A 14,536-nucleotide genomic window follows, 5' to 3' on the forward strand; every position below is an offset into this window, starting at 1 on the left:
CCAGAATGTACCCATAAACCTGCTATCTTGATCGCTAACTATATTCTTAGGTAGTCCATGGAGTTTGAAGACTTCTTTGAAGATCAATTTTGCTACTTGTTTGTTTGAAGAATCAAATGAGATTGCAAAGAATGTGATATTTGTCAACATGTCCACCAAGGTGTAGATACAGTCTTTTCCTTGTGCTTTGGGTAACCCCGTGACAAAGTCCATTGAGATGTTCTCCCATTTTTGTTTTGGTATTGGTAGAGGTTGGAAAAGCCCTGCAGGATGTGTGTGCTCAACCTTATTTTGTTGGCATTTCACGCATTCCTTGATATTGTTAGTTTTTGGTAGCATCAGAAGTGCTCTAGCCTTGAAAATTGGTGGAGAGGCTAAGGCACATGCGTTCTAAAGAACCCGTAAACCGTTTGGTGAAATTCCATCCAGATTGTATTTTATTAAAATAATTAATATTTTTAATGGGGTTCCTAAGTCTAAACTTAGGAAAATTAAAATATTAATGGGTATTAATCAAAATATGGGTGAGAATGATCTAGAAGGCAGATCAAGTCAAGTTTTAATCTTAGCCATTGATTAGAGACTTAATCTTGCCGTTGAAGTCTCAACGAGAAAAGTATAAGAAGGAGGCTTGGGGTTCATTTAGAAACACAAAGAGAGTTGATTAGTCAGTTTGATTTTCCTAGGGTAGGGTTTGCTAAGGAATTTGAACCAATGATCAAGCAGTGAGGTTCAGAGGCAGTACTGTAAGGAAGTGATTTCCAGTTCAAGTGAATATATGTCAGAGAAGACAGGGAAGGATAATAGAGCCAACGCTGGGCCAAGGAGGGACAACGTAGTAGCTGGAGGAGATTGACGCAGACGGACAACTCAGAAACTGGAGAAGGTTGATGCAAAAGTGATGGGGGACAAGCAGAGATCATTGCCGGGAATCACTGTGAGTGATTGGCAGGAGAAATCTCGATTTCTCAGCAGCAAAAGCAGCATCAACCTAGGTTGACGCAGTCAGAGGGAGTCTCCACGCAGAAGTCACACAGTGGCTGCGTAGGCTCATGCAGAGACTGCGCAGTGGGTCATCCAGGAGCTGGGGATAGGATAAAATCTCCAGAACCAGTGTGAGAGAATTCTCAGTCATATTCTCTGAGTGGATTGCCATTTTCTCTGGGGCATCCAGATTGTATTCAAATATTTATTGCCAAAAAAGAAACCCTTAAAGTTGCTACACCGGTTTTCCCACATTGGGTTTTTTCGGGACAATTGTCCAAAAAATAGTGTCAATGTGATTGTTCATATGCCGATGTTTCTCTTTCCGTTTAATTTTCAGTTCTTAATTTGTGAAGTCTGTAGCTGAATTTATTTTGATATTTGCTGAAGCATTGGTGAATAACTTATTGTAAATAAGTAGGAGAAATAAATCAATTACTACAGCAAATTTTCACATGGTATCAGAGCAAGGTCCAGGCAAGATGGAAGCAAAGAAAAAGAGCATGGAGAATAGTAGGGATCAAAATATTTTCGAATTAGCTTCCAGGTTGGAAGAGGAATTTGCTTGCTTATCAAGTTCTGCATTAGCTGAGGATTGGTACATGATAGTGGGGCTTCAACTCATATGATTGGAGAACGAGAATATCTGTCGAGCTATCAGGAAGAACAGATGAACTTCCAAATCACAATGGGCAACCAGACGAAATGCACCCTAGTAGGAAAGGGAACTGTTACATTCCAGACAACAACAGGATATAGTCTTCAGTCCACGAACGTACTACATGTGCCAGGTATGGGAATGAATTTGATTTCTGTATCTCAATTACAGGATAAGGGATATGATGTATACTTCATTGGTAATAGAGTATATGTCAAGCATCCTAAGTGGAAAAAGAGGGCCTAGATTGGAACTCGAAGCAACAAATTATACAACTTTCAACTCGAGTCTCCTATGGCACCGATAAGCAATAATGTCAGTGGAGAAAAATAATTAAATGAGCTGTGGCATAGAAGGATGGGACACTTACATCATGGGGCATTAAGGATGCTCAAGGAAATTGTTACGGGGGTTCTAGTGCTTACCCCAGAAGCAACAATAGAGCTAAGAGTGTATTAGGCTTAATACACTCAAACATCTGCGTCCAATGTCTACGAGAGCCATCAGTGGTGTTGAGTATTTTGTCACCTTCATAGATGACCATTCTAAGAAAACTTGGATTTATTTTTTGAGAAACAAGGATGAGGTCTTTGATCGGTTTAAGGAGTTGAAGGCTCTAGTGGAAAACTTGAAAGCAAGGAAGATCAAGATATTGCGCTCAGACAATGGTGGAGAGTACACGGATAAGGACTTCACAGATTTCTGCGCAAGAGAAGGGATCCGAAGAGAATGGACAACACCTTATAATCCAGAGTAGAATGGAGTCACAGAAAGAAAGAACATAACTATTGTTGGAGCAACAAAGGCGATGTTATATGATCAGAATCTACCCAAGTTTTTATGGGCAGAAGCATGTAGCACGACTCTATACATTCAGAACAGGACTCCCCATAGGGCTTTAGGAAAGAAGACGCCAGAGGGTGTTTTCACGAAAAAGGTAAGTCACCTCAGGATATTAGGAAGTGTGGCTTATTGCCATATTCTAGAAGAGAAGCGGACCAAATTAGAGCAGACTGCTGAAGTTGGGTATCTCGTGGGTTACAGCGAGACTTCAAAGGCATTTCGAATCTACATTCTGAGAAGTAGGAAGATTGTAGTAAGGCGGGATGCAAAGTTCATGGAAGATAGAGCTTTCAAGAAATCTTGAGAGATGCCGTTTGAAGAACAAGTTGACGCTGCTCCTCTGGTCCAGCAATAGGGATCAGATCTGGTAGGAAGACAAGTATCTGGTTCAGGCACGGTAGCCAGCACTAGCATTTCCTCAAGAGAAGAGGAACAGATGGAACCTCCCACCACTAGTGGAAGAACTAGCCAAGAAGTATGACAGACTCTGAGGGACGCAGAGGAATTCATTGGAGCTCCTAGAGTCGAGAAAAGGCAACGTAGACAACTTGACAGGTACCAAGCATTGGTAGCTCAAGTCAAAGAACCTTCTAGTTTTCGAGAATCCGTATAACACTGGGTATGGGTGGATGCCATGGATGAAGAGTACAGTTCCATCATGACAAATGATGTCTGGAAAATTGTACCAAGACTAGAGAACAAATCAATTGTGGGTTCGAGATGGATCTACAAGATCAAGTGTGCTGCAGATGTCAGCGTAGACAAGTATGTTGATTTGTGGTAGCATTGGATGTGCTTTAGCCATGAAAATTGGTGGAGAGGCTAAAGCACATGAGATCTCCAAGACCCAGAAATGGTTTGGGGAAATTCCACCCGGTTAGAGAGACATTAAAATAATTAATATTTTTAATGGAGTTCCTAAGTCTAAACTTAGGAAAATTAAAATATTAATGGGTATTAATATAAAACTGGGTGAGAATGTTCTAAATGACATGGATCAAGCCAAATCTAATCTTAGTCGTTGATTAGAGACTTAATCTCGGCCATTGAAGACTCAACATGAGAAGTATAAGAGGAGGCTTGAGGGTCAGTTGGAGATACACCAAGATTAATCAGTCAGTTCGATTTTTTTGGAGTGGGTTAGCGGGTTTTGCTGAGAAAATCCGAACAAGTGATCTGAGTTGCAGCGAGGGGCAGTGAGTACATAGGAGAGAGCCATAGATAGTGCGAGAGGGCTAGCGCAGTGATTGAGGAGGCTACGCAGAGCTAGCAGGAGCTATGTAGAGCCAGCCAAAGACTGCGGGGCCTATGTGGGTGACGCAAACGGCTAGAGAGCTGATGCAAAGACGCAGAGGGTTGACGCAGAGGGTTCCAGAGCTACACAGAGGCTAGCAGGGTTGACGCAGAGCCTTGGAGAAGCATTAGAAGGTTTTTCGTGGGGCAGACTAGTGCTGGAAAGCTGAATATCTGCTTCCGAGAAGCGGTATTACTGCCATGTAGAAATGTTTGTTGGGTGAGCCAGTTTGGCACCCTAGTTGTACTCAAGAAACCTGATTAATAATAAAACCCTCATAACTGTTGCACTGGTTTTCCCAAGTTGGGTTTTTCCGGGGAAGATTGTCCAAAAATAACGGTGTCCCTTGTGTGTTTGTCTATTATTTCAGTTGATGATCTGTAGATGAGTTGAGACTACATTTGTGTTTATTTTCAATATTTATATTGTTAAATAACTTGTTAAGGAATAAACAAGTAGGTGAAATAAACCAAATAATGCAGGAAGAATTTCTGACGTGTTAGACTTAGAAATTCCAACATGGTATCAGAGCATTGCAGATCACAGGAGGACTGAAGGCACCAACTTAATCAGAAGTATTTTCAGCAGTAGCAGTTGTCCCGAGAGACAGAGTTGTTCCTAAGAAGAAAGCAGCAGAGAAGGAGTGACGCAGAGGCCCTGTGTCATCATTTCGAGCCAGAGAGAAGGCCAGGGTAGAGGCAGAAGAGGCTCATGAAGAGCCACATCTTCCTACTCAGTCAGGTAGGCTTGACATAGTTGGCCAGAGGAGTGATTCAACCGTTGCTGGGATTGCGCAAAGATGGAAGGCTCAGTTTCTTCAGTTGTTGGGGTATAGGGAGCTGTAGGCAGATTGTGGATTAGGAAGCGGGTGGGGTGCTGTTGCTGTCAAAGCAGAACAGTACCTAACGGGACAAAACAAAGGTAGAGGGAGTCGCTGCCTTGACAGATTTCTAGCCAAGAAATCTAGATCCGACTTGCAGTTGCAAAGAGGATCGGAAAGGATTGATAGTTGGTGGGAAGATTTCCAGCAGGGAAATCAAGAGTTAGAAGGAGTCTAGGAAAGAACTTCCACAAGGGCAATCGAGACTCAGAGGGAGTCTAGGAGAAAACTTCCAGAAGGGAAGTCGAGACTCAGAGGGAGTCCAGAAGAGGAGCAGAGATGGCAGTGAATGGACTGAGGGATCAGGACAGGTTGGACGGGGCCTCCAACTTTGTCATCTGGAAGGCCAGGATCTTGTCTGTTCTGGATAGACATCACATCAAGGGCTTCGCCTTGAGAATCGTGGCTATCCCTATCGACCTAGCTAATAATGAAAGGTACGAGGATGCAATGGCGAAGGCAAAGTGCATAATCCTTGATGGGGTCAAGGATCATGAAATACTGCATATTGCTGAGAAGAACACGGCGAAGGAGATGTGGGATACGTTGATGACATTGTATCATGGCACTTCCGTTCAGAGGAAGATGCTATTGGAGGATCAGCTGCAGTTGTATCTGATGCAGAAGGGGGCGCAGATAGATCTATACCTTAGGAGGATGCAAGAGATTCGGGACCAACTTACTTCCATAGGGGCCACACCAGATCAGGAGTTCATTGTGAGAACCGCCCTGAATGTAGTCTCTGAGGATTGGGAGACATTTGTCCAAAGCATTTTGGGCAGAGCTGATCTTCCAGGATGGGAAGAGATGTGGGTAGCTCTTCGCCACGAAGAGATCAGACGGTTGACCAAGGTGGGAAGTAGCAGCAAAGGAGGTCGAATCAAGAAAGGGGAGGAGGAGGATGCAGCTTTGGCATTTGCGAGACAATAGGGGAAGAGGAAGAAGAAGGACATCTCCAAGTGCTTCCATTGTGGGGAGCTGGGTCATTATGCAACCCAATGTCCTAGGAAGAAGAATAAGGGAGAGGCTTCTGACTCCAAGGTAGCTCCGTCTAAGGCGGAGAAAGAAGTTAGGAGGACTAAAGAAGATGAGGGGCATGATCCTTGAGGTACCCAAACTCTTGGATCATATCCGGCCATGGGAGCCCTGAACGACAATAGCAGGATGACAGATGTCGGTAGAAGCAAGATGTAGATGGAGCGACAAGGCAGTGCTAGAGTGCAGAGGTCTGTAGCAGCGCAGTGGGGGCTGCAACGTATGAGAGGCAGTTACAACAGTGCATAGGGGCACAAAGGAGGTTGCAGTAGTGCGAGAGGCACATCAGTGTTTGCAGCAACGCAGAGGCAGCAGAGGGAGCACAGGATAGCAGCAGAGGTAGCTTCAACATCAGGAGGCTTCCGGATTGACAAGGATGTCAGTGGTTGGGTAGATTAGTTACTTACTTCTCAATAACTGAGTTGCAGTGCAACAATTAGCGGTGGTAGTGCTATAGGCAGCATGATGCAGCGTGTTGAGAGGGAGTTGTAGTACAGTTGTAGCAGTGGCAGTGGCAGAGCCATAGGCAGCAATACAAGAGGCAACAATGTAGTGGATGTTGGGCAGCAAGCCAAGCATTAGCACAGGTACCGGTGCTGGATGATTAGTGTGATGTTCAATGGTGGAGTATTACTAGAGGACATTCCTCACTAAGAGGGAGTGTTGATTTGTGGTAGCATTGGATTTGCTCTAGCCATGAAAATTGGCGAAGAGGCTAAAGCACGTGAGATCTCCAAGACCCAAAAATGGTTTGGGGAAATTCCACCTGGTTAGAGAGATACTAAAATAATTAATATTTTTATTGGAGTTCCTAAGTCTAAACTTAGGAAAATTAAAATATTAATGGGTATTAATATAAAACTGGGTGAGAATGTTCTAAATGACATGGATCAAGCGAAATCTAATCTTAGTCGTTGATTAGAGACTTAATCTCGACCGTTGAAGACTCAACAGGAAATGTATAAGAGGAGGCTTGAGGGTTAGTTGGAGATACACCAAGATTGATTTGTCAGTTCGATTTTTCTGGAGTGGGGTTTGCTAAGAAAAATCAAACAAGTTATTTGAGTTGCAGTGAGGGGCAGTGAGTACATAACAGAGAGGCAAAGATAGTGCCAGAGGGCCAGCGCAGTGATTGAGGAGGCTACGTAGAGCCAACATGAGACTGCGCAGAGGCTGAGGGGCTTGCGTTGGTGACACAAATGGCCAAAGAGCTGACGCAGAGAGGTAGAGGGTTGACGTAGAGGGTTCTAGAGCTACGCAGAGGCTAGCAGGGCTGACACAGAGCCTTGGAGAAGTGGTGGAAGGTTTTCGTGGGGCAGACTAGCGCTAGAACGCTGAATATCTGCTTCCAAGAAGAGGTATTACTACTGTTTAGAAATCTTTGTTGGGTGAGCCAGTTTGGCACCCTAGTTGTACTCAAGAAAGCTGCTTAATAATAAAACCCTCATAACTTTTGCACCGATTTTCCCAAGTTTGGTTTTTCCAGGGACGATTGTCCAAAAATAACGGTGTCCCTTGTGTGTTTGTCTATTATTTCAGTTGATGATCTATAGATGAGTTGAGACTGCATTTGTTTTTATTTTCAGTATTTATATGGTGTTAAGGAATAAACAAGTAGGTGAAATAAACCAGATAATGCAGGAATTTTTTTTGATGTGTTAGACTTAGAAATTCCAACAAAGTACAAGGCTAGGTTCTCGCAAAAGTATATGCTCAAGCCTCAAAAGGAATGAATAGACTATGAGGAAACCTTTGCTCCAGTGTCTCGGTATACCTCTATCAGATCCATTATATCCCTTGCAGCACAGATGGGATGGGAGATTCACCAAATGGATGTCAAGACAAAGTTCTTGAAATGGGTGATAGAAGAAGAGGTATATATCGAATAGCTAGAAGGTTTTGAAACGTATGAAAAGAGAACTCATGTGTGTAGGTTGAAGAAAGCCTTGTATGGGCTGAAACAAGCACCCAAAGCTTGGTATGGTCGAATTGACAGCTACTTACAGCAGTTGGGATTCATTAAGAGCGATGCCGATCCCAATCTTTATTATTATCTGTTGGTAGAAAGAGAGGCATTAATTTTGGTATTGTATGTGGATGATCTATTTTTGACCGGATCATCCAGACTCATAGAGGATTGCAAGAACCTGGAAACAAAGTTTGATATGAAGGATTTGGGGCTAATGCACTATTTTCTGGTATTGGAAGTTTAGTAGCAGGGTGGTGAGATCTTCCTTGGCCAAGGTAGATATGCATCAGAAATTCTGAAAAGACCTATGGCTACGCCTATGATTACCAATTGGAAGAAAAGAAATGCTTCTGGAGACAAGGATGTGGACCCCACCTTATACAGACAACAGATTGGGTCGCTAATGTATCTGGTCAACGCTAGGCCAGACATATGTTATGTTGTCAACACCCTTAGTCAGTTCATGGTGGAACCAAAAAGGGCGCACTGGGCATCAGCAAAGCACATTTTTAGGTATTTGCGGGGAATGATGAATTTTGGATTAAGATACACTAAGGCAATGATATCGAATTGAGTGGATTCATTGATGCAGATTGGGTAGGAAGTTTAGTAGACAGGAAACGTACCACTGGGTGTTGCTTCGGTATTGGATCTGGGATGACCTCCTGGTGTAGTAAGAAGTAGAAGTCTGTAGCACTGAGCTTTGTTGAAGCTGAGTATATGGTAGCTAGCAAAGCAACATGTGAAGCTATATGGCTTAGGAAACTGCTTGTAAATCTATTTAGGAAAAGGATGGAAGTGACAGAGATCTTATGTGATAATCAGAGTTGTATCAAGCTCTTTGAAAATCTAGTGTTTCATGATCGCTCGAAACACATCGATATTCGGTGTCACTTCATTAGAGACTGTGTTCAGCGTGGGGTGGTACAGTTGGAGTATTCTCCCATAGGAAATCAGGTAGTAGATGTACTCACCAAGGTTCTTTGATGTAATATTCCTAATTAGCTATGGCTAATTGGAATATTCAATTTTGCTCAATTTTGCCTTATATAGTTATTTGTAAATAAAAAGGTGAGGAAAAGGAGACATAACTCACTTTAGAATAAAAGTCACTTCCTAGTATCACAATGTTGTGACTTAAAGGGGAGCCAAGGGGGCCAGAGGACCACGCAGAGATGGGGCCCATGCAGACACTTGGAGGGACTGCGCAGATGGGAAAAGGAACACGTGGCAAGAGGAGATTATCTTGGAGGAGGTGAGCCTTGGGATTGAGAGAGCCCAATGCTATAAAGGAGAGAGGAGCCTCCTCATTTTGGCATTCAGTTATGAACATTTGAGCTAGTCACTTCGACTTGGAGCACGTTGGCTGTTTAGCCTATCTGCAACACTGTTTAGTGCACTGAGTGTCTCCGTTCGGAGATCTCACCCTTAGCCCCGAGGGACTTCGAGTGCCTACTTGGGCATGGTAGTTCCAACAGTCTTTTTGCAGTATTTTTGATCTTTGGCATTGAGTTGGAGTTGAGCATTGGAGGACTGCACAGTCTTGAGAGAGAGGGACGTAATTTTTCTGGGAGCAGTCTCGGATTGGGGGTTTGTGGAGGAGTTGAGCTGGGAGATTGAGCAAGAGATCAACTCTTGCATATTGGAGGAGTTTGGCAGAGTTTTAGGCAATATTTTGGAAGATTCTACTCAGTGGCAGTGCAGAGCCTTGAGGGATTGCGTGATTCCCCAAGGGGGCGATTTTCGGGGTCGGCCATTTCAGAAACGCTTTCTGGGTTTTCTGAGTAGAGGCTGATTCCAGAGTTTCAACATTTTCTGAGGAGGGGAACAACCCCAAATCCTCATTTGATTTCCAGCAGCAGTAGCAGCACGACAGTTTCCCAGTAGCATCCACGCAGTTCAGAGAGAGGCCATTCCTTTGCTATTCTGAGTGTATTTCTTCACTTGCCTGGTGCAAGTCGAGGTGCCATCTTTTCTGATCACCTTCTGTACTCATTCCATTACTTAGTATAATAAAATGGCTTAGCGTTTCTATCTGCATTTCTCGAGTCTCTGCTTATATTTCACATTTCCATTATTATATGTTGCACCACTGTTATTTTTATCATTTTGAGCTTCCCGGTTATTATATCATTCGTGCATATTTAGTTGGGGTTTACTGGGGTTTTGGAGAATATCTCTAAAACGGGATATTACATTTGAAGAACAAAGTTTGTTCAATTTCGGGAATAGATGGGTATGTTGCAAAATCCCTTTCAATAGTGTGGTGCAGCGTTTGAGAGGGAGTTGTAGTACATATGTAGCAGTGGTAGTGGCAGTTTCATGGACAACAGTACAATAGCAGTAGCAACACAGTGTTGGTGGCAGCAACTTTGTGGAAAGGAGGCGCTTCAGAGACAAAGTAGCATGTAGTTGGACATTGTTGCTAGAGCACTTTTTTCACTAAGAGGGAGTGTTAGTTTTTGGTAGCATTAGAAGTTCTCTAGCCTTGAAAATTGGTGGAGAGGCTAAGGCACATGAGTTCTAAAGAACCCAGAAACCGTTTGGTGAAATTCCACCCAGATTTTATTTTATTAAAATAATTAATATTTTTGTTCCAGCAAACTTCCGTGCAGAGGAAGATGTTACTTGAAAATCAGTTGCGGTCATACCAGATGCAGAAGGGAGAGTAGATAGATTTCTTCCTCGGTGGATTGAAGGAGATCCGTGATCATCTAACTTCCATAGGGGCCACGCCGGATCAGGAATTGATGGTGAGGACCGCATTGATTGCAGTCTCAGAGGGTTGGGAGGTATTTGTCCAGAGCATACTGAGCAGGTCGAGCCTTCCAGATTGGGAGGAACTATGGGCGACTCTTCGTCAAGAAGAGATTAGACGGGTGACCAAGGCGGGGAGTAGCGGAATAAACATGATTTAAATTCAAATTCAATAATGAAATAAATTAATTCATGCATCATAAATGATTCAATGAAATAGAAATAGTAAAATATTGTATACATTGATTTAAATTCAACATTCATCATTTTAGAATCTACTTTGAATTAAATTTATCATTAATTATTCTAGAATCTGATTAGTATTAAGCAAGAGAGTAGATACTAAAGTCTGAAGACTGGAATGGTAAATTGAATATATTTATGAAGTAAACTAGTTCTGTTTTTCCATTCATGTATTTTGTGAACTCACTAACCCTAAATCTATGAAAAACCTTTAACATAGGGATTTTTAAGAACATACCTGTTAATGGAAGAAATAAAGTTTGTCTCACTGTTCTTCAATGTTTGATCCACAACAAATTCGTAGTTGGTGGTGATAATGGCTGTCTGATCGTCAATTGCTCCTTGACAATTACCACAACGCTTTTCCCCTTCCTTCACCAACACTCAGAAAACCGAAATGAGCAAAAAAAGTCAATTTTCCCTTTTCTAGGCACGGTCCAACTGGAGTGGCGATATTTTGCCGAGATATTGGCGATATCTCGGAAATATCACGATATTTTTGGGAGCGAAAATATCGCGATATTTCCGATATTCGGCGATATATCGCCGATATTGTCATCACTGCTCTATCTCTCTCTCCATATATATATATATATATAAAATTTCTGTCCCCAACCTACTGCTCCCTGGGCTGTATTTTAGCGATTATATACACCAGTTCTATTATCTTCTCCATTCTGAAAGCTTGTGCAACATACATGACTATATCAGTAGATAAAACTCTATGCAATGATTATTAAGTGTAAATAATGAATAATAAAATACGTTTTAGGATTAAAGATTTTAACCCTTTGACATCCCATTTTAGTTACTTTAAGCTGTGATATAGACCATGTAATGTAGTCATTATCTGGTTCAAATCTCTTCCTTCTATTAAAATATTTCATGAATTTGGAGTTCATTGGTCTAGAATCGAAATGAAAATGTGAAATTTATTAATATCCAAAACTGTTTATTGAAGTTCTTAACTATGTTTCCTTACATGAGGATATTTCCCTTTTCTATTTAACAGTTATAGTTTACATTTCTTTTGCTGTCCATCGTTTCTAAACTACAGTTACTATTATTTTTCTGGTCTTGACAATCAGCTCTTCAATCCGGTGGATGTGAAGTTGGTCTTTAAAGAGGTAACATCAAAAATTATGCGTAGGCGTATTGTTCAGGTATGAACTACACTGAGCCACAATATTAAATTCAAAATTAATGAAATCGTAGTGGCACACTAACTAGTGTCTTTTCTAATATCCAATACTTTTCTGCAGAAGACGTAATGGATCTTGAGTATATGCATTAATTTCTGTCTGTTAAAAGAGAGAAAAGGACAACAGCATATTGTGAATAATGACAGAAAAAATGATAAATCTTGAGTTCTATTTTTTTTCCATTCTTTATTTTTAAATGGTTGGCTTTGCGTACAATTATTCCCAGTCAACAAAATGACTGCAAGAAAGAAAGTAACTTATTTAGTGCCTAGACATTTGAGTTTGAGTAAGATTTCTATCATCATATTCATCCATGACCTTGATTTTTTCTCCTCCTCCCTAGAATGCCATATTCTTTCATATTTTAGCATCTATATACGTATTTTTTTAAAGATGTTTTGCATCTATGACTCTTTGTTTGCTATGCAAAAGCAGTTTTAGACTCAAAATGAGACATGACAGAGATTAAAAATGAGCATAAAGAATTCTAATCTCAATAAGAAGTGTCTTGTATTTCTAATTTTCTAGCTGTATTTCATTTTCTTGATGTTCTGAAAATTATGTTGCCTTTTCTTTGATTGCTTGTTTAGTGTTTTTCCTTATTTTCTTTAAGTGTGCCAACTCAAGAAGATATAATAGTTCTCCCACTGTGTTTGAATGCTTGTTTACAAGTTACGACTACTATATTATGAGCAATGGGATTAACATGCTTGTAATTATTGGATTTGTGCAAGATCGTCTTCTCAGGCCTGCATGTTCTTTTCACTAACCTCTCCCTAGGTGAATTCCTATTTCCTATGCCAAATATAATCTAATGGAAGTGGATTTTATTTGAATCAATAGCAGCTGATATTATTTCTGTTCTTAGGATTTCATTTGTTCTAAGCTGATTTTTTAATTGAAAATTTGACTTTCTGTTAACCCCCACATTTGCTCCTTTGCAAACTGGAGGGTTAAAGGCCAGCTTACTTCGTCATGTTGCTGTTCAGAGTTATTGCCAGAAACAACTTTGTAGAAGTCAGAGATGGTACTTGTTTCCCACCAAAGTGGGTGATCCCATAGGAGAATGTTTCTCCTAGATATCTCTTCAGCTGACAGTCAACAGCCCCTGTCAGCCACCATAGGAGAATGTTTCTCCTAGATATCTCTTCAGCTGACAGTCAACAGCCCCTGTCAGCCACCATAGGAGAATGTTTCTCCTAGATATCTCTTCAGCTGACAGTCAACAGCCCCTGTCAGCCACCATTGTAGCCAATACAGTGCGCCATTTGATCTCTGCCCTCTGAATAAGTCATATGTCCCCTCACAATCTGTCGAGCGCATACATTTGAAGGTGGGCAATCCAACCCTTAAAGTATGTCTTTCATTGTGCAATTGAATGGTTATGCTTGTTTTTCCTTGGGCATATTGGGCATCGATTATGGGGTGATTTGGAAGAAGGAAAGGTTTTGACATGTTGACCATTGGAGTGGAACCTAGAGATTTTTTAAGACTCCATGCCCAAGGATGTATCAAAGGCTTCATGTACCATCAGAGTTCACTATATCATCATAGTTTTTCAACTTTACTTATTCTTTTCATCTTCTTCTGTTGTACGCAGATTCCACAAGCATTGCGGGGATGATGTGAAGTGATGCTAGTATGATGAGTGATGTTATGTAATAGACCTAGGTAACTTGGGACCTTGTCATCAAGTGACTTTACTCTGAGAGGTTTTTTTCACTTGGTTAATTATTATATCCTTATGGGGATTTAATAATTAATTGAGTTTTTTCCGCTGAGCATAACCCCAAAGCCGGAGTACCGCTTGAGGGCGAGGCCTTGGGTGAGTCCTAGTGTCTAGAGTTATTGCATATTACCGTACTAGATCACTCGTAAAATTTTCTGAAATTTGGTTAGGTCTAGGGGTCTTTTTTTTTTTAATTTTTTAAATTTCTCGCAGTGTGGAAATTTGAATAAAATCTGAATGTAATATGTAATAAGTGATTTCTAGAGAAGTTGTATGGGGTATGTGTGCTCAAAATTACACCTCTCAGCCTCAACTTTCTATTATGACACACTTTGAGGGGTAAAAAATAAGTTTTAGGCCTTCAAAACCCACTTTTCTTAAGTTTTGTGGAAAATTGTAATATTCCTAATTAGCCATGGCTAATTGGAATATTCGATTTTGCTCAATTTTGCTTTCTATAGTTATTTGTAAATAAAAAGGTGGGGAAAAGGGGACATAACTCACTTTTAGAATAAAAGTCACTTCCTAGTAGCACAACGTTGTGACTTAAAGGGGAGCCAAGGGGGCCAAGGGACCACGCAAAGATGGGGCCCACGTAGACATTTGGAGGGACTGCGCAGATGGGAAAAGGAACACGTAGCAAGAGGAGATTACATTGAAGGAGGTGAGCCTTGGGATTGAGAGAGGCCAATGCTATAAAGGAGAGAGGAGCCTCCTCATTTTGGCATTCAGTTATGAGCATTTGAGCTAGTCACTTCGACTTGGAGCACGTTGGCTGTTTAGCATGTTGGCTGTTTAGCCTGTCTGCAACACTGTTTAGTGCACTAAGTGTCTCCGTTTGGAGATCTCACCCTTAGCGTCGGGGGACTTCGAGTGCCTACTCGGGCAAGGTAGTTTCAATAGTCTTTTTGCAGTAATTTTGATCTTTGGCATTGAGTTGGA

The 14,536-nt window shown here is 41.4% G+C and overlaps 1 protein-coding gene across 2 annotated transcripts in view; it reads left to right on the top strand.

Moving 5' to 3' along the window:
• Positions 1-14,536, top strand: part of LOC149182384 (putative polyribonucleotide nucleotidyltransferase 1, chloroplastic) — a 411,698-nt gene that overhangs the window by 191,069 nt on the left and 206,093 nt on the right. For both annotated transcript variants that reach the window (XM_089416829.1, XM_089416828.1), the window contains one exon: positions 11,752-11,826. In XM_089416829.1, the coding sequence (XP_089272955.1) occupies positions 11,752-11,826 (75 nt within the window). The remainder of the gene's footprint in view (positions 1-11,751; positions 11,827-14,536) is intronic.

The sequence above is a fragment of the Pinus tabuliformis genome, chromosome 3_2 (assembly GCF_031772625.1).
Source record: "Pinus tabuliformis cultivar Carrire ecotype Pingquan chromosome 3_2, CPIR1, whole genome shotgun sequence".
NCBI classification, from domain to species: Eukaryota; Viridiplantae; Streptophyta; class Pinopsida; order Pinales; family Pinaceae; genus Pinus; species Pinus tabuliformis.